General features: G+C 50.0%; 1 protein-coding gene across 5 annotated transcripts; it reads left to right on the forward strand.

Moving 5' to 3' along the window:
• Window positions 1–461: 461 nt before the first annotated feature.
• Window positions 462–20,340, forward strand: LOC136590911 (oocyte zinc finger protein XlCOF6-like). 5 transcript variants are annotated; one of them, XM_066588428.1, is made up of 8 exons: window positions 462–650; window positions 11,801–11,934; window positions 13,510–13,663; window positions 13,774–13,941; window positions 14,023–14,146; window positions 14,267–14,340; window positions 15,037–15,088; window positions 18,363–20,340. In XM_066588428.1, exons 1-8 carry the CDS (start codon window positions 531–533, stop codon window positions 19,976–19,978), a joined length of 2,442 nt encoding a protein of 813 aa, XP_066444525.1. In that variant the 5' UTR covers window positions 462–530; the 3' UTR covers window positions 19,979–20,340. The 5 variants fall into 5 exon arrangements, with proteins under 5 accessions (XP_066444525.1, XP_066444541.1, XP_066444531.1 ...); XM_066588440.1 differs by lacking the exon at window positions 462–650 and adding an exon at window positions 12,119–12,570 and having other exon boundaries at window positions 11,847–11,934; XM_066588443.1 differs by lacking the exon at window positions 462–650 and adding an exon at window positions 12,119–12,255 and having other exon boundaries at window positions 11,847–11,934.
• The last annotated feature ends 656 nt before the right edge of the window (window positions 20,341–20,996 follow it).

The following is a 20,996-nucleotide window of genomic DNA, read 5'->3' on the forward strand; positions in this document are numbered from 1 at the left end:
ACAGCACAGCTTTAATGTTATCTCAGTATAATATATAACAACCAATCACAGCGCAGCTTTCATGTTACCTCAGCAGTATAATATATAACAACCAATCACAGCACAGCTTTCATGTTATCACAGTGGTATAATATATAACAACCAATCACAGCGCAGCTTTCATGTTATCACAGTGGTATAATATATAACAACCAATCACAGCGCAGCTTTCATGTAACCTCAGCAGTATAATATATAACAACAAATCACAGCGCAGCTTTCATGTTACCTCAGTATAATATATAACAACCAATCACAGCACAGCTTTCATGTAACCTCAGCAGTATAATATATAACATGAAAGCTGCGCTGTGATTGGTTGCTTTCATAGCAGTGTGATGCTGGACATGTGACTGGAGAGAATGTAATATACAATGGACGGCTCTCCCCTGTGTGGAAGACTCCCATTAACCTAGAGCTGACAACATGCTGCCTTCCCCCTGTCACTGCAGAAAGTGGCTGAGCTGTTGTCTGTCGGAGATCCCTCAGGGATGAATAACTTGTTGTGTGCCTTGCCACTTCCGCATCACCTGACCAGGGGTGCTGCACTGACCACAGGGTTCGGGTTATGGGCTACGCTGACTACAGACCACCGGGTCCGGGGTAACGGGGTAAGCCGACTACAGACCACCAGGTGTGGGGTAACAGGCTGCGCAGACTAAAGGCCACCGGGTGCAGGGTGACGGACTGCGCTGACTACAGGCCAGCGAGTCCGGGGTGACGGGGTGACTGGCTGCGCTCACTATAGGCCACCAGGTCCAGGTGACTGGCTGCGCTGACTACAGACCACCGGGTGCAAGGTGACTGGCTGCGCTGACTACAGACCACCGGGTGCAAGGTGACTGGCTGCGCTGACTACAGACCACCGGGTGCAAGGTGACTGGCTGCGCTGGCTACAGACCACCGGGTCCGGGGTGACTGGCTGCGCTGGCTACAGACCACTGGGTCCGGAGTGACTCGCTGCGCTGACTACAGACCACCGGGTCCGGAGTGACTCGCTGCGCTGACTACAGACCACCGGGTCCGGGGTGACGGGCTGCGCTGACTGCAGGCCACCGGGTCCGGGGTGACGGGCTGCGCTGACTGCAGGCCACCGGGTCCGGGGTGACGGGGTGACTGGCTGCGCTCACTATAGGCCACCAGGTCCAGGTGACTGGCTGCGCTGACTACAGACCACCGGGTGCAAGGTGACTGGCTGCGCTGACTACAGACCACCGGGTGCAAGGTGACTGGCTGCGCTGACTACAGACCACCGGGTGCAAGGTGACTGGCTGCGCTGGCTACAGACCACCGGGTCCGGGGTGACTGGCTGCGCTGGCTACAGACCACTGGGTCCGGAGTGACTCGCTGCGCTGACTACAGACCACCGGGTCCGGAGTGACTCGCTGCGCTGACTACAGACCACCGGGTCCGGAGTGACTGCCTGCGCTGACTGCAGGCCACCGGGTCCGGGGTGACGGGCTGCGCTGACTGCAGGCCACCGGGTCCGGGGTGACAGGCTGCGCTGACTACAGACCACCGGGTCTGGGGTGACTGCCTGCTCTGACTACAGACCACCAGGTCCGGAGTGACTGCCTGCGCTGACTGCAGGCCACCGGGTCCGGAGTGACTGCCTGCGCTGACTACAGACCACCGGGTCCGGGGTGACTGGCTGCGCTGACTGCAGACCACCGGGTCCGGGGTGACTGGCTGCGCTGACTGCAGACCACCGGGTCCGGGGTGACTGGCTGCGCTGACTGCAGGCCACCGGGTCCGGGGTGACTGGCTGCGCTGACTGCAGGCCACCGGGTCCGGGGTGACTGGCTGCGCTGACTGCAGGCCACCGGGTCCGGGGTGACTGGCTGCGCTGACTGCAGGCCACCGGGTCCGGGGTGACTGGCTGCGCTGACTGCAGGCCACCGGGTCCGGGGTGACTGGCTGCGCTGACTGCAGGCCACCGGGTCCGGGGTGACTGGCTGCGCTGACTGCAGGCCACCGGGTCCGGGGTGACTGGCTGCGCTGACTGCAGGCCACCGGGTCCGGGGTGACTGGCTGCGCTGACTGCAGGCCACCGGGTCCGGAGTGACTGCCTGCGCTGACTACAGACCACCGGGTCCGGGGTGACTGGCTGCGCTGACTGCAGACCACCGGGTCCGGGGTGACTGGCTGCGCTGACTGCAGACCACCGGGTCCGGGGTGACTGGCTGCGCTGACTGCAGACCACCGGGTCCGGGGTGACTGGCTGCGCTGACTGCAGACCACCGGGTCCGGGGTGACTGGCTGCGCTGACTGCAGACCACCGGGTCCGGGGTGACTGGCTGCGCTGACTGCAGACCACCGGGTCCGGGGTGACTGGCTGCGCTGACTGCAGACCACCGGGTCCGGGGTGACTGGCTGCGCTGACTGCAGACCACCGGGTCCGGGGTGACTGGCTGCGCTGACTGCAGACCACCGGGTCCGGGGTGACTGGCTGCGCTGACTGCAGACCACCGGGTCCGGGGTGACTGGCTGCGCTGACTGCAGGCCACCGGGTCCGGGGTGACTGGCTGCGCTGACTGCAGGCCACCGGGTCCGGGGTGACTGGCTGCGCAGACTGCAGGCCACCGGGTCCAGGGTGACTGGCTGCGCTGACTGCAGGCCACCGGGTCCGGGGTGACTGGCTGCGCTGACTGCAGGCCACCGGGTCCGGGGTGACTGGCTGCGCTGACTGCAGGCCACCGGGTCCGGGGTGACTGGCTGCGCTGACTGCAGGCCACCGGGTCCGGGGTGACTGGCTGCGCTGACTGCAGGCCACCGGGTCCGGGGTGACTGGCTGCGCTGACTGCAGGCCACCGGGTCCAGGGTGACTGGCTGCGCTGACTGCAGGCCACCGGGTCCGGGGTGACTGGCTGCGCTGACTGCAGGCCACCGGGTCCGGGGTGACTGGCTGCGCTGACTGCAGGCCACCGGGTCCGGGGTGACTGGCTGCGCTGACTGCAGGCCACCGGGTCCGGGGTGACTGGCTGCGCTGACTGCAGGCCACCGGGTCCGGGGTGACTGGCTGCGCTGACTGCAGGCCACCGGGTCCGGGGTGACTGGCTGCGCTGACTGCAGGCCACCGGGTCCGGGGTGACTGGCTGCGCTGACTGCAGGCCACCGGGTCCGGGGTGACTGGCTGCGCTGACTGCAGGCCACCGGGTCTGGGGTGACTGGCTGCGCTGACTGCAGGCCACCGGGTCCGGGGTGACTGGCTGCGCTGACTGCAGGCCACCAGGTCCGGGGTGACTGGCTGCGCTGACTGCAGGCCACCGGGTCCGGGGTGACTGGCTGCGCTGACTACAGACCACCGGGTGCAAGGTGACTGGCTGCGCTGACTACAGACCACCGGGTGCAAGGTGACTGGCTGCGCTGACTACAGACCACCGGGTGCAAGGTGACTGGCTGTGCTGGCTACAGACCACCGGGTCCGGAGTGACTGGCTGCGCTGACTACAGACCACCGGGTCCGGGGTGACAGGCTGCACTGACTACAGACCACCGGGTCTGGGGTGACGGCCTGCTCTGACTACAGACCACCGGGTCTGGGGTGACGACCTGCTCTGACTACAGACCACCGGGTCTGGGGTGACTGGCTGCGCTGACTACAGACCACCGGGTGCAAGGTGACTGGCTGCGCTGGCTACAGACCACCGGGTCCGGAGTGACTGGCTGCGCTGACTACAGACCACCGGGTCCGGGGTGACAGGCTGCTCTGACTACAGACCACCGGGTCGGGGGTGACGGCCTGCTCTGACTACAGACCACCGGGTCAGGGGTGATGGGCTGTGCTGGCGGCATGAAGACTTCAGATGTGAGCGCAGCACAGTATCTTCTGAGATCAGCTGCAGATCCGCAGACGTCTTCAGGCCCGCAGCGATGCGCCGATCTGTATACAGAAATGCTGCACAATATGCTACATAAGTTGCGCAGCAGCTCTGCTCCCTGTAAACGCAGCCGGCCTCGCACGGGCCTCACACCTGTGTCACATGGGCCTCACACCGGCCTCACACCGGCCTCCGACGGGCCATAAAGTCACGTGGAATCTGTATGTTACGACATGCACAAATATCAACCCGATTCTTGTGAACGGCGTCATACGCATGTGCGATGTGATGCAGGAAACACATCGCAGCATGTCTATCTCCCTGCGCGCTCTCACCTATTGTCTTCAATGGGGCCGGCAGCGGCAGCGCACCCCCTGCTAGCCGTACGCGATGCCAGGTCTCCCATTGAAAGAGGGAGAAGCTCTGCGATCCTCCGCTGCGGCGGCCGATACCCTGCATCCACGATGTTCTGGCATGAAAACGCCTCGCATCCCTGGGGGATTCACATGGATGGCGAGCGATATGGGGGCGGGATTCACAGCGCCATATCACGCTCGCCTGTGTGAAGTTAGCCGTAGGCCAGATTCACATGGACATATTCGCGCCCAACATGCAGTGAATAGAAACTATTGATTAAAATCAAGTGGAGAAGACAAATCGGATTCAGTAATTTGCTCTCCAACACGTCCAGACCGACAGCGGCGGCGGCAGTGGCGGCGGCCCGCCATCCTTCATGGGATTTGATCATAAGACCCCCGCCAATTTGAAGTCCAAAAAATCTGTCAGAAAATCTGAAAAAACAGAAATAGGAACCTTTTGACGGACGCTATTTATTATACTTGGACAAATAGACGGAGTAAAAAAAAACATCCCAGCATGCCCCATTCTTGGGCGATTTTGCTAAATATCGGATCCGGACGTTCCCACTGAATTTAATATCTCCTGTTTTTCGGCGTTTTTTATTATAAATCAGATCGGGGTGATCAGCTGAATTTAATGCGCCCGGTTATATCGCCTGGCCGATCATATAGCATACAGCCCAGGTGATACGAGTCGCATCGTTGGGTGACAGGCGCAGTCACGCTTTTTATCTCCTTTTCTGAAAATCAGGGTTAGGGCCCGTGTGAAAGGGCCCCCATCCTGTGACACAAAGACCCCCGGACATCGGCTGCCCATCAGCTCTCTGCTCAGTCAGAAACTTGGAAAAAGGGAGAAACTCAGTTGTTGATGGAGATTCTTTTATGGCCGCCGAAGCCTGTGGCGATCAGCCAATCAGGAGGCTGGAATCGGCACATGTGACGGGGGCGGAGCTACGCGATGATGCGTCCAAGGGGGCGGAGCCAAAACGCCGCTCCTGCCGAGCCAAGCCGAAGGGAGAAGACCCATCTGCGCAAGCGCGTCTAAAAAAGCAAGAAGACACCGAAATTAGACGGAGCCATGGAGACGGGGACGCCAGCAACGGAGCAGGTAAGTGAATAACTTCTATATGGCTCATATTTAATGCACGATGTACATTACAAAGTGCATTAATATGGCCATACAGAAGTACTTAAAGGGGTTGTCCCGCGCCGAAACGGGTTTTTTTTTTTCAACCCCCCCCCCGTTCGGCGCGAGACAACCCCGATGCAGGGAAGTAAAGAAAGTTTACCGGAGCGCTTACCTTAATCCCCGCGCTCCGGTGACTTCAATACTTACCGCTGAAGATGGCCGCCGGGATCCTCTGTCTTCGTGGACCGCAGCTCTTCTGTGCGGTCCACTGCCGATTCCAGCCTCCTGATTGGCTGGAATCGGCACGTGACGGGGCGGAGCTACACGGAGCCGCTCTCTGGCACGAGCGGCTCCATAGAAGACTGCTGAAGACCCGGACTGCGCAAGCGCGGCTAATTTGGCCATCGGAGGCCAAAAATTAGTCGGCACCATGGAGACGAGGACGCTAGCAACGGAGCAGGTAAGTAAAAAACTTTTTATAACTTCTGTATGGCTCATAATTAATGCACAATGTATATTACAAAGTGCATTATTATGGCCATGCAGAAGTGTATAGACCCACTTGCTGCCTCGGGACAACCCCTTTAACCCCACTTGCTTTCGCGAGACCACCCCTTTAATGTTTCTATATCCTCGTACCACAGCATGTCACATGACCATCCAATGCTTCTGGGTTCCATGCGGCGGGCACCGAGGGTGCAGCACTGAACAGGCAGCCACCAGGATAGGAGAGTGTTCAACTTTTATTCCTTTTTAACGTTCCAGAATACCCCTTGGGTGACTCGGGCCAGATGTTGGGGGTGGTTGTTCTGCTGCAGAATAAGTTTGGAGTTAATCGGACACTTTTGAAAAAAATTCTTCCTTTGCAGCAATTGTTCCACACCTGGCTTAACCTTTTCTACAGGTTAAGGGTGCGGAGATACAAGCTCACCTGTGTCAGTGAGCAGGAGGGGCGCGAGGAGCTTCAGCAGCCATGCTCATCCCCCAATGATGGTCCTCTAGACAAAGCCAGCAGTTGGAAATAATAAAAGCTATCCCGGGATCTATTTAGCCTTCTGACGGCACAGTTTTTTTACTCTATTTGTTTTTTTAATTTCTCAGAAACCCCCTTAAATATAAGCCTGTCACAATGTTGACAAATGTATTAGCCCCCCCACCAGTCTGGTGCGGTCAGGTGATGTGTAGCATCAGGTATAAAGGAGAGGATCACACAGGAGATCCCAGTACAGAAACCATCAGATGCCCCCAGGTGTAGAGCTGATAACGGGATCTGCTGGGGGGATGTCACCAACTAATCAGTACAGGACATCACAGCTTCCGGACCGTACACAGTCCACTGTTGGCCATGGTATTGGGAGATGGAAGCCATCCGGTGTGTGCGGTGCGCCATGTTCAGGAAGACCTCGTAAACTGACAGAAAGTGGACAATGAAGCCTCTTAGGAGCTGTGAAGACATCACACATATCGTCTGCCCTCGCTCAGGGGGTCTCACAGGCCATTAGTACCAGAACCATCCGTAAGGTTCTGCATGTGAAGGGTTGCCAAGATGGTGAGCGGTCTGCAAATCATGTCCTATGAGGAACGGTCGAAGGATCTGGGAATGTTTAGCTTGTAGAAGAGAAGGCTGAGAGGAGACTTAATAGCCGTCTACAAATATCTGAAGGGCTGTCACAGTGCAGAGGGATCAGCCCTATTCTCATATGCACAAGGAAAGACTAGAAGCAATGGGATGAAACTGAAAGGGAGGAGACACAGATTAGATATTAGACAGTGAGGGGGATAAATGAGTGGAACAGGTTGCCACAGGAGGTGGAGAGTTCTCCTTCAATGGAAGTGTTCAAACAAAGGCTGGACAAATATCTGTCTGGGATGATTTAGTAAATCTTGCACTGAGCAGGGGGTTGGACCCGATGACCCCGGAGGTCCCTTCCAACTCCACCGGTTTAGGATTTTATGATTACAATGGAAGAGCAGTGGCACACAACATCACAACAGTGAATGCACAGCAGCGCCTGCGATGGGGCTTGGAGCGACGGACTGTAAGTGAGTGGAAGCAAGTGTTGTGGACAGATGAATCCCAGTACACCATCTTCTGATCGGATGGCGGCACTTGGGTGTGGCAGTTGCCTGGAAAGCGGTTTCTACGTGACTGCAGCGTCCCAACAGTGAGGCTTGGAGGGGATTCTGTTATGGTGTGTGTGTGTGGGGGGGGGGGAGGGGTTCTGCTGGGAAGGACGAGGACCATTGAATATAGGGAAGTCCACCCTCAACACCAATAGGGACAGAGACATTCTGTTACCATGTGGCGGTTGCTGGTCCCCTCAGCTTGTGGTCCGGGTGCTGAGGGCGCGAGGGCATGGGCGGCGTGGTGCTAGTGGCGTGTGGCACCGGATGCACGTGCAGCTGCCATGCATGAGTTCCCTTTTATTATGCTCTTTGGGAGTTGGCTGTCTCCCTCTCTCAGCCCCTGGGCGGAGGCTTTTGTTTAAAGGTCGGGCAGAGACTGGCAGTCACTGCCAGCTATTGGCTTCCCTCAGTGTGCTAGCTAGTCTGCCTCTGTTGGTCTCCTGCCTCTGTCAGCTTGTCTGCTATACTCTGCTATTGTCCACCAGGTTTTTCCCATTTGCCTCAGTTCTGCTTAGTATTGTTCGTGTTTGGTTATTTACATCTGCCTTTTCTGTCGGTGTTCTACCCTTTCCATCCAGGTACGCCAGCGTCCCTTTTTTGGTCCCTAGTGAGAGTAGGGACCGCCGCCCAGTTGCCCGCCTGGGGTTAGCCAGGAGTGCAGGCAAGTAGGCTGGGACAGGGGTTGTGGGTGAGATCTAGGGCACCTGGGGTGGCTTATCACGGGTAGTATACCGTAACATAATAACTGGCCTTTTAAATTGCTCTCCAATGGAGGTCATGAGTACCCTCACAAGTCAGTTCAGGATTTAGTGGTCGTAATCCAAGACCTGTCCGGTCGTATGGTGGCCCAGGAGCAGCGGGAGTTAGTGCATGCTTCTACCACCCCTTCTATTCCAGAGCCCAAGTGTCCGCTTCCTGAGGTATTTTCAGGGGAGAGCAGCAAGCTTTTTGTTTTTCAGCAGGCGTGTAGCCTGTATTTTCAGATGCGGCCCGGATCCCCCAGCTCAGAATCCCATAAAGTTGGATTGATTATGTCCTTATTTCGGGGTCCCCCCCAGACATGGGCCTACTCCTTACCCGAGAGTTCGGCTTGCCTGCAGTCAGTTGATTTGTTTTTTTCAGGATCTTGGAGGTATTTTTGATGAGCCGGACCGTGCGGGGTTGGCGGTATCCCATCTCATGTCTGTACATCAGGGACAGCAGTGGGTAGAGGACTATTGCTCTAAATTTAGACAGTATGCAGGTGAAACCTCTTGGAACGATGGCACCCTTAAAGATGTGTTCTTGTTGGGTCTTTCTGACGCTGTCAAGGATCTACTCATTTCTCATCCCGCTCCCGTGACACTCCATGATGTGATGGAATTGGCAGTCAAAGCTGACAGGAGGCTGAGATCTAGAAAAGAGAAGCGTCATGCCCGTAAGGCTAGGGAATCTGGCAGACCCGCTCCCACTTCTCCCGTGCCAACTTCTGGTGCTGAGCCAATGGAAGTGGACCAGCTAAATCTAAAGGAACGACGTCGGATCCGGATGACTCATCATCTCTGCCTCTTTTGTGGGAAAGCTGGACATCGTGTAGCAACCTGTCCTCAGAAGCGTCTACAACATCAGTCTGAACTGGTGGAAAACTTCAGATGATGTTTTAGGTGATTTTTGGGAGGATTGCCTAGGATCACAGGTTCTCCCTAAGTTGTTGGTGCCTTGTCAGATTGGCTTCCGGAATTTCACTCGGTCCGGTCAAGCTTTTATTGATTCAGTGGCTGCCGCCAATTTGATTAGTTTAAGTTTTGTCAGACCTCTGATGACTGAATTCTCGGCGTTAAAGATTCCCATACGCTTCACTAGTATTGACTCCACCCCTCTGTCTGCAGGGGTTGTACAATGGAGGACTCCCGTGTTACAGTTCACTGTGGGTGTTCTCTATTCTGAGAATCTGTCGTTCTTGGTAATGGAAAGGATGTCCGTTGATGTAGGCTTGGTATGCCCTGGTTGGCATTGCATTATCCCCCATTTGATTGGTCCACTCGGGAATTGACACATTGGTGGTTCTCCTGTCATAGTCACTTAGCTACTATATCCATGTGTTCAGCAGATACCATACTTATTCCTGAGTATTTGTCCGATTTTCATGACGTATTTTCCAAGAAACTGTCTGAGACTTTGCCTCCCCATAGGGAGTGGGACTGTGGTATTGATTTGATCCCCGACAGTCCCATCCCTAAGGGAACCCATCTTCAATTTGTCTGGGCTTGAGCACGGAGCCCTTAGGTCCTATATCTCAGAGTCTCTGGCCAAGCAACATATCAGGCCATCCACAAGGATGGGACATTGAGGCCTTGTGTGGATAATCGGGCTTTGAATAAAATTACAATGAAGAACCAGTGCTCCTTGCCTCCGATTCCGGACTTGTTGGGTCAGGTGGTAGGGACCCACTGGTTTTCCAAATTGGACTTAAGGGGGGCTTACAATTTAATTTGCATCTGAAAGGGAGATGAGTGGAAGACCGCATTCAACACCTCGTTCAGACATTTTGAATGTCTAGTCATGCCCTTCGGACTTTGTAATGCCCCCGCTGTGTTCAAGGGATTTATGAATGCAGTCTTCCACGACTTCCTGGGGGGTATTCTTGGTCATATATCTCAATGACATTCTGGTGTACTCCCCAGACTGGGATTCACATGTGCGGCACCTGAGGCTGGTTCTGACCCATTTGTGTGAGTACCAACTTTTTGTCAAGTTGGAGAAATGCATTTTTGGTACTAAACAAGTGTCTTTCCTCGGTTATGTGATTTCACCCACAGAGATTCAAATGGAGTCTGATAAAGTGGTGGCAATCTCCCGATGGGTCAGACCAGATAACCTGAAAGCTCTCCAGCGGTTTTTAGGTTTCGCAAATTTCTACTGTAGATTCATTAAGAATTATCCTGTTATTGCCCAACCCCTGACCGATCTTACCAAAAGGGGGCTGACTTGGTAAGATGGTCACCAGAGGCCCTAGAGGCTTTTAGTCATCTCACAAAGGCGTTTACTGCTGCCTCGGTGCTAGTACAGCCTGACGCGCAGCGACCATTCTTCATTGAGATCGATGCGTCTGAGGTGGGGGCGGGGGCTGTATTGTCTCAGGAAGTCAGCGGGAGACCTGGGTATAGCCCATGTGCATTCTTCTTGCGGAAGTTCAGTTCGGCGGAACGTAACTACGACGTTGGTAATTGTGAGTTATTGGCGATTAAGTGGTCTCTAGAAGAATGGCGTCACCCTCTTGAGGGGTAAGGCATCCCATTACCGTGTATACTGATCATAAAAACTTGGTATATCTCGCCAATGCTAAGAGACTCACAGCTCTTCAGACCAGGTGGGTGTTGTTTTTCGCCAGGTTTAACCTCATCAGTACATATATTCCATGGGAGAAGAATGTGAAGGCAGACGCTCTCTCACAGAGTTTCGGTTCACCGGAAAGTGAGACTATGACTCCCGAGAACATCTTGGCATCTGGGGTGGTGGTGGCAGCTGTAGAATCTGATCTCGTTCCTCATCTACAAAATTGTCAGCAGGACGCTCCCTCAGGGGTGTCGGAGGGCAGATGGTTTGTACCAGAGACCTTGTGTCTCAGAGTCATTGAAGAGTCTCACTCATCTGTTCTCGCAGGCGATCCAGGGGTTCAGGGGACTCTGGATCTTTGTTCTAAACACTTCTGGTGGCCAGGCATGTCTCGGGAGATTGGCGACTTTGTTAAGGGATGCTCTGTCTGTGCACACAGTAAGAGTCGGTGTCGTCATCCTGAGGGGCCTCTGAGACCGTTACCAGTGCCTTTTCGTCTGTGGTTGCATTTATCGGTGGATTTTAGCACTGATCTACCTGAGTCTCAGAAGTTCACCACTATCCTAGTTGTTGTAGACCGTTTCTCAAAGATGGCACATTTCGTGGCGTTAAAGAAACTACCTTCAGATATAGAATTTTCCAAGATTTTTGAAAAAGAAATCATTCGTCTACATGGCGTTCCCGAGAACATTGTATCTGATCACAGGGTTCAGTTTGTGGCGCAGTTTTGGCGAGCCTTCTGTAGAAACCTGAGAACGTCGCTTTCCTTCTCGTCAGCATTCCACCCGCAAACTAATGGTCAGACGGAGCGGAAGAACCAGGATTTAGTGCAATAATTATGGTTGTTTGCTGGCGAGAAGGCTCATCAGTGGGCAGAATTCCTGCCGTTGGCAGAGTTTGCACTAAACAACCGTACTTGTTCTTCCACTGGGGTATCTCCATTATTTTGCATATATGGTCAGCATCCTCGCTTCCTTACAGCTATTTCTACTCCGTCTGCCTGTCTTGCAGCTGATGTCGCCCCAGATGCGCTGCAGGGGGTATGGAAAGAAGTACAGAAGAACCTGGAAGCAACGGGGGCTCGTAGGAAGTTGCGTAGTAGGAGGAGTCTGTCAGTATCTGAACCTTACAGAATGGGACAGAAGGTATATTTGTCTTCTAGAAATCTCAAATTGAAGGTTCCGTCTTTGAAACTGGCGCCGCGTTACGTCGGTCCCTTTCTCATCACGCGTGTAGTAAATCCGCTTGCTTATGTACTTGATTTGCCAGCTACATGGAGGGTTCATAGGGTTTTTCATAAGTCATTATTGAAACCTTTTGTCCCTTCAGTGAGAATGTTCGTAAACTTCATTGGACGGTCCAAAGTCGAGATCTCAATCCCATCGAGCTGGATGAACTGGAATGCCGTATACGCCCAACACACCTGTAGCATCCGAGAAACGGGCCACAGCCTAGGAGACAGCGGGGTAGAGTTCGGCCTTGTCATGGTAGTTCTATGGTCTCCCACCCAGAGGGTAACCAGTGACACGTCCCATGGCCGAGGGAAGGTTAATAAATGGGAACCCACTTGCGGATTACTTGAGTCTTTTTAGTCAACCGTGACGCCACCGTTCCTTTGCAGCGGGGAATTCCTAGCTGGTGCAGTAAATCCACACACACACGGGTACTTTTTAAGACGCTGCCTCCGGAAACGGGTGGGCGACCGGTCGTTTTACTCAACTTTAGCAACAAATACCGTTCAGCAGTTTCCTGGACAGGCGGTGCGACAGGAAGAACTCATGGTATGTCAGGAGAAACTTCAGCCACAGTTATCTGTAGGCCCAGCACCACACTCTCTTCTCTCTGCTAATCTCTACCAGTCCACACTCATGGTCAGGTTCACTCTGCCGAACTCTTGGGAGGTAGTAGTCCCCGACTATTCTCTCTGCCTCTTCTTTTCTGAACCACACAGGTTGAAGGTACCTGTGTGGAACACCTGAGGACCTCTCTGCTGCTGGTCCAGAACACTCTCAGAACTCAGAACAGAAGACCCTTGCACACGCCTTGCAAGCACATATATCTCACAAGGTCACATGACAAACAAATGGATACATTTTCCAGACAGTCAGTTCACATACCAGACGGTTAACTCTTTCAGTGCTGCAGCAAGGCAATATACACCATTCCTGCAACACAGAAGACACCAACATGACAAATGCATGCATACAGTTATCCAGGGGCCACTACACACCCATCATCCCCCGCATCACTAACTAAAGCTCCTCGAGGAATGGAGGCAAATACCACCTTATATCTATGAAAATTGCTTGGAAAGCAGCTGAGGAGGGTTACTCAATAAATTCAAATGTCATTACCTTCTATGTGCATCCAAACACTTCTGTCAACATAGTGTATGTAGACCCCCCACAAGCAATAGCTCTGCCACTCAAATAGTACTGCTATGCTTGTGGGACCTTTTTTGGGTTGTCCTGGGAAAAGTGCCATGATTCCACCACTAAGTAGAACTCTCCAGCCTAAAACCTTAATAAATTTACTGCTTGTATGCTTTAAAGGATCCGCCACCTTTCTTAGTCTGTTTCAGCCCATTGTCTTCTGAAGAGCGAGTTGTGTAGGCTGTTGAGGTGGGATATTTATAATGACCAGTCAGTGAGTCCCTGTACTTCATGTAAGATGTTCCTCCAGATGTGATTCTGCTCTCAGTCCTCCTTGTCTTCCCTCAGGCTCCTCAGGTACAGGACTCACCACTATAGTTGTCCTGAGACCACGATGGTCCTTCTCATCAATGATCCTCCGAGGATGGAGAAGGACAGAAGCCACAAGGCTTCCAGGATATTAGAGCTCACCCTGGAGATCATCTCTTTGATAACCGGAGAGGTGAGAGTTTCCCATGAGTCCCTCTTATCTCTATTACTACAGCAGGTGATGACTGGGAAGGTGAAGGGTTCTTAGACTCCATGTAGTGATCAGTGTCTCTCCATTCACAGAATTACACAGTAGTGAAGAAGTCGTCTGGTGAGTGTGTGGCCCCCCGTGTGTCAGGAGGGTGGAGCCGGACCCCGAGCCCCATCACCGAGCCTCCACCGCACTCACTGATACTTGAGCAGAAGCTTCTAGAACTTACCACCAGGATGACCGAGCTGCTGACCGGAGAGGTGAGCACTGCTGGGAATGTGGGACATTATACAATAACGCCAAGGGAGGGTCTGGGTGATGACTGTATATTGTGTTGTCAGGTTCCTATAAGGTGTCAGGACGTCACTGTGTATTTCTCCATGGAGGAGTGGGAGTATGTAGAAGGACACAAGGATCTGTACAAGGACGCCATGATGGAGGACCACCGGCCCCTCACATCACCGGGTAAGAGGAGACCTCCCTGATTATAGAGGAGACATTAGGTATGAGGGTCACCTAGACTCCCCCATCATCTGATCATCACATATAGACAATGTATTCAGTCACTGTATATATTTCCTATAGATGGATGCAGTCAGAGAAATCCACCAGAGAGATGTCCCAGTCCTCCATATTCCCAAGACCCACCAGATCATCAGGTAGATGGAGCTGAGATTCCTGCAGATCCTCTATAGATGGATGTAATGAAGCTTTATAGTAAACCTCTCGGCCGCAGTGATGTGTAACTCACAGACTATCAGCACAATGCCAGTCAGCTGCTTCTAAGGCTGACAGAATCCTGTCCTATATTTGAGGAGTCATTGACTCCCCAGTTATGGCCATAATCTTACTGCTGTACAGATCATTAGTGCCACCTCATCTAGAATATACAGTTCTGGGCTCAACGGTCGTCTAAGGGCGGACACGATACATTTGTTAAAATATATAAATGCAAGATATACTGTATTGTAGGATGAGCAGTTTTTCACAGTAAAGCCCCACAAAGAAAAATGCAGCCGCTGTCTGGCTGGAGGAAGTAAGGAAGTTTCCATCTCCAGCGGTGATAAAAGGCGTCTTTACTGTGAAAGCTGTGAGGATGAATAATGTAAGAACCGGTGATGATGACCGGCCGCCCACTTCATGATGGACTCCGATCATTTCATGCCGGACAATAACAGAAACATTTCTGGTGATGTGTAAAACACTTGGATGACTGCTGATCCCGTCTGATTGAGGAGATCCTTCTTCTATTAGGGCAGATTGGTTCTTGGCTTATGCGGGGTTCTGACCTTCTCCTAGATAGAAGATAACCTGGGGGTCCTCTTTCTTATGTCCTTAATGTGATGTCTTTGCAGGAAAGTTGTGGTGGAACACCAAGTGGACTCGGAGCGCCCCCATCAGTGACTGGTAAGAGCCTATCATAAATCTTGTGTATTACAGACTGAGTTTCCTTAGAACGCTCTACCAGTTCTCCAATGGCGGAGATGTATACGGCATAGATACCTGCTGGTCTTCTGATCTCCAATGGTGGAGATGCATATGGGGTAGATACCTGCTGGTCTTCTCTGAACTCCAATGGCAAAGATGTATACAGCATACATACCTGCTGGTCTTCTGATCTCCAATGGTGGAGATGTTTGCAGTGTAAATACCTGCTGGTCTTCTGATCTCCAATGGCGGAGATGTTTACAGTGTAAATACCTGCTGGTCTTCTGATCTCCAATGGCGGAGATGTTTACAGTGTAAATACCTGCTGGTCTTCTGATCTCCAATGGCGGAGATGTATACAGTGTAAATACCTGCTGGTCTTCTCTGATTTTCCATAGCGGAGATGTATATGCTGTAGATACCGTCTGGTCTTCTCTGATCTCCAATGGCGGAGATGTATACGGCATAGATACTTGCTGGTCTTCTCTGATTTTCAATAGCGGAGATGTATATGGTGTAGATACGTGATGGTCTTGTCTGATCTCCAGTGATGGAGATGTATGTGGTGTAGATACCTGATGGTCTTGCCTGATCTCCAGTGATGGAGATGTATATGCTGTAGATACCTGATAGTCTTGTCTGATCTCCAGTGATGGAGATGTATACGGCATAGATACCTGCTGGTCTTCTCTGTTCTCCAAATGGCGGAGATGTATACGGTGTAGGTACCTGCTGGTCTTCTCTGATCTCCAGTGAGGTGGATCATGTGGTCTCCACATGTTGTACTTTAAGGCTGGACGAATAGTATTTCATCTCTTCTCCATTGCAAGCTGGAGATCTACTGACTGGACATTTCAGATCACAGCTCCCAACCTTATCATCTCAGGTGTTCATGAAATTTGGTAGGATGATAGAAGGAAGGAATAACTCACAGATGTAACATTTTAGCCCTCAGCGATACGCGATATTTACACAGCAGGGTTACATTCATAAGAAAAATGGCTTACATGGTCAATGAAAAACATTCATAACTGCTTCTAATTATGGTAGGCTTGTTTTAAAGCTCAGGGAGCGCACTCTCCACAAAAATTGTTTCATAATTAAATATTTGTTAATGCTAAGGTCAAATGATGTGAAATTTGACAATCTTTCCTTACCTCAGCTTCCATTTTGGGATGGCTCGGGGAACAGGGATGAAAAGAAAACGAAATATATGAGATCAGTATGAAGAGTGAGAACTATATGGGGTCAGTAATTGGTAGGAAGTGAAGGGGATGAGATAGAAGTAACAACAGAAGAGAGATTGATAATGTGTGCGGAGGAGAATAATAGTGGGATCTATATGTATTTATTGTATTGTGTAATAGACAGATAACCGCAGCAGAGACTGAGAGAGAATTATTGCCGAAGAAAGAGAAGATCACCTCTGCAGGGAGTGGATACTCTGTGCACCTCCATTACTCTGTACACCTCCATTACTCTGTACACCTCCATTACTACTGTGAGGTACTGAGGGGCGTAGTGGTGGACGGTCGCTACGTCGCCCCTAGGTTCCGGTACTATTCATAAGGGGACTGGAGGAAGGTCATGTGCCGCTCTCGAAGACATAAGAAACCAGGAGCGTAATGTGGTCTCCAGCAAGCAGCGGCTAGAGATCTGTTCTTTAAAAATATCTGTGTCTGTTTTTTTTGGAATGGATGGTAGGTAGGTAGTGGGGCTGTCCATTCCACCTCCTCCACTCCAGGGTGTGGGCGAGCTCAATCAGCCCAGGTGCTGAGGCTGAGCCAGATCAAGTGTGCACATAAATAGCAGGTGCACGGACACAGGAGAGCTATGATGGCTGCTGGACCCTGGCAGCCTGTATGACCGGCTGGAGATAGAAGCCCTGCTGTACGCTGCACCTGCTAAGTGCAACCTGATCAGGCCGGGATGGCCTGATAGCTGGATTTTGGACTATTAGTTGTTTTCCTGAAGCTAAGGTTGGTGTTCCGTCTCTGGATATCGCGAAACCCGCACGCTACCGAGCTATTCTCCCACACTCCGTACACCTGCATTACTCTGTGCACCTGCATTACTCTGTGCACCTGTATTACTCTGTGCACCTCCATTACTCTGTGCACCTCCATTACTCTGTGCACCTGCATTACTCTGTGCACCTGCATTACTCTGTGCACCTCCATTACTCTGTGCACCTCCATTACTCTGTGCACCTCCATTACTCTGTGCACCTCCATTACACTGTGCACCTCCATTACTCTGTGCACCTCCATTACTCTGTGCACCTCCATTACACTGTGCACCTCCATTACTCTGTGCACCTCCATTACTCTGTGCACCTCCATTACTCTGTGCACCTCCATTACTCTGTGCACCTCCATTACTCTGTACACCTCCATTACTACGTGCACCTCCATTACTACGTGCACCTCCATTACACTGTGCACCTCCATTACTACGTACACCTCGATTACTCTGTACACCTCCATTACTTTGTGCACCTCCATTACGACGTACACCTGCATTACTACGTACACCTCCATTACTACCCTGTTTCCCTGAAAATAAGACCTACCCCAAAATAAGCCCTAGCATGATTTTTAAATGGGGTCCAGGCAGCTTTACATGTAAGAAAATAAATATTTTGGAGGAAAAATTTAATATAAGACCCTGTCTTATTTTCTGGGAAACACAGTATGTACACCTCCATTACCTTGTACACCTCCATTACCACACTCTTTATTGTTTGAATGCATCTAAAATGAATATTAAAAGAACCTGGGAACACATAAGTTTCTATAGGATTGTGTAGACAAGACAATAGGGAATTTAGGAATATCTGCAAAGTGTCTATCTTTAATTTTTATATATATTTGGGAGAGAAAGCAAAATGGCTGCAGAGGAATACAAGGAGAACAACAAGGAGAACACACAATTACAGCAGTAAGGACATATTTTTTTAATGTGCAATAAAGGGCACAAAATAATCAACTATGGAGTACTCACTGGTCAGATGTCCCCCCATCTAGCATCGCTGTCCTCGAAGCTCCTGCAGTAGTCGTGTGCCGGTGATAATTCATGTGACTGCTGTAGGAGCTTCTGATACCAGAGCCATGGGAGCAGGGCAGCCGTGCCGACAGTCATTTGTTAGTAATTAATATTAAAAATTCTGATAGAATTAATCATGGATGGTTGTTACATGTAGAAGTGGTAAAATATCAATTATTTAGTTTTGAGGATTTTTTTCTTTCTCCAGGTAAAAACGGAACGATCGGCTTGGGATCTCGACGGTTATCTTCACACTATGAAGTAGAGGATAATCAATCACAGATCAACAAAAAAAGAACAGACCATAAACCATGGAAAACTGCCACATGTTCTGAACATGGGAATCATTCTGATAAAAAATCTAATCTTTCCTGCCACAAGAACATTCATAAAAATGAAAAAACATTTCCATGTCCAGAATGTGGTAAATCTTTTAAAGGCAAATCCAATCTGTGGAACCATCGGAAAATTCACACAGAAGAGAAGCCATATTCATGTCCTGAATGTGGGAAATGTTTTAGGACTAAAAGTGTTCTTCAGAGACATCAGAAAATTCACACTGGGGAGAAGCCATTTTTATGTCTTGAGTGTGGCAAATGTTTTAACTGTAAAACACAGCTTGTTCAACATCAGAGAAGTCACACAGGGGAGAAGCCATTTTCATGTCCTGAGTGTGAAAAATGTTTTACACGGAAAGCACAGCTTAACCAACATCAGATAAGTCACTCAGGGGAGAAGCCATTTTCATGTCCTGAATGTGGGAAATGTTTTACTCAGAAATCAGCTGTTGTGGAACATCTAAGATTGCACACAGGAGAGAAGCCATTTTCATGTCCTGTATGTAGGAAATGTTTTACCTATAGATCAAATCTTCTAGAACATAAGAGAATTCACACAGGGGAGAAGCTATTTTCATGTCCTGAATGTGAGAAGTGTTTTCGGTCTAAACCGAATCTCGTGATACATCAGAGAGTTCACACAGGGGAGAAGTCATATTCATGCCTAGAATGTGGGAAGTGTTTGAGATCTAAACAAAATCTCGAGAAACATCAAAGAAGTCACATAGGGAATAAGCCATTTTCATGCATAGAATGTGGGATGAGTTTAACATCTAATCGAAGTCTCAAGAGGCATCAAAATATTCATACAGGAAAGAAGCCATTTTCATGTCCTGAATGTGAGAAGTGTTTTATGTCTAAACAAAATCTCAACGTACATGAAAGAATTCACACAGGAGAGAAACCATTTTCATGCCTGGAGTGTGGGAAGTGTTTTACATCTAAACCATATCTCAAAGTACATGAAAGAACTCACACAAGAGAGAAGCCGTTTTCATGCCCTGAATGTGGGAAATGTTTTACTCAGAAATCAATTCTTGTCAGACATCAGAGAATTCACACAGGAAAGAAGCCATTTTCATGCCCTGAATGTGAGAAGTGTTTTATGTCTAAACCAAATCTCAAGGTACATGAAAGAACTCACACAGGAGAGAAGCCATTTTCATGCCTGGAGTGTGGGAAGTGTTTTACATCTAAACCAAATCTCAACGTACATAAGAGAACTCACACAAGAGAGAAGCCGTTTTCATGCCCTCAATGTGGGAAATGTTTTACATCAGACATCAGAGAATTCACACATGAGAGAAGTCATTTTCTTGCCTTGAATAAGGGATTTGACATAAAAAACAATATCTCGAGAGACATCAAAGAATTCACATGGGAGAGAAGTAAATGTGGCCGGTGTGGAGCTCCATTGTCGGACCTGCTGCCTTTTGTTAAAGAACTTACATGCCTGACTACAATACAGAAAACCATTACTGCTTAACCAAGAGAGATGTTTCGTCTGATCTCAGTGATGGCTATTGTGTGATGTTTTTGGGTCTAAAGAAAAAAATCTGCATGCTCCAGCACACGTGTGTTACCTTCTTGGTTCCTCAATAGACAAAAAACACTGAAAAAACATGTGTGACTAAAAAATGTATAAAAATGGCAGTAAAAAATGATGCAGCCCTTTTATTTTTTCCTCTTTTCCACCCCCCTTTTAAAAAATCGTGGCTCCTTTGTTTATCCATCACCGTCGCTGTATGAAGGCTTGTTTTTTTTCTAGGATGAGTTGTATTTTTCAATGGTGCCATTTAATGTACCATATCATGTACTAAAAACATTAAAAAAATTCTAAGTTGAGTAAAATGAAAAAAAAAATACTGACATTCCGCCATCTTTCGGTGCGTCTTGTTTCTAAGGCGCACAGACTGCAACAAAAATGACATAACTGTATTCTATGGGTCGGTACGATTACTGCGATGCCAAACATATATCTTTTTTTTTTTTGCTGTTCTACTTCTATTTTTTTTCAAAGACGTTTAGTTTTTAAAAATGATTTTCTGCTGCCATCTTCTGCGCGCAATAGCTTTTTTTATTTTTCCGCCGACATAGTTGTGCGAGGGCTCCTTTTTTGCAGGATGTCCTGTAGTTTACACTGGCACCATTTTTGAATACATACGACTTGATTGTTTTTTTTATTGCATTCTTTTGTGGAGACAGGGTGACCAAAAATGTGCATTTCTGTCATTCTTTTTATTTCAGACTAGCTTACCCGTTGCGCGTTGCTGCGAAGACAGACATACATACATTCGTTTTTATATATCTAGTGTAGTAATGCATAAAGGACAGACAGACAGACATTCATTTTTATATATATAGATGACATCAGGAAGTGAGAGAATTAGATTCCGTATGTAAAATTTGGACGCTAATTCCTTTAGCTTTTCCTATTTATGACATAATCAATGCTTGTGCCAAATTTCAAGTTTCTATGACATTGGGAAGTGAGAGAATTAGAT

The sequence above is a fragment of the Eleutherodactylus coqui genome, chromosome 1 (genome assembly GCF_035609145.1).
Source record: "Eleutherodactylus coqui strain aEleCoq1 chromosome 1, aEleCoq1.hap1, whole genome shotgun sequence".
NCBI classification, from domain to species: Eukaryota; Metazoa; Chordata; class Amphibia; order Anura; family Eleutherodactylidae; genus Eleutherodactylus; species Eleutherodactylus coqui.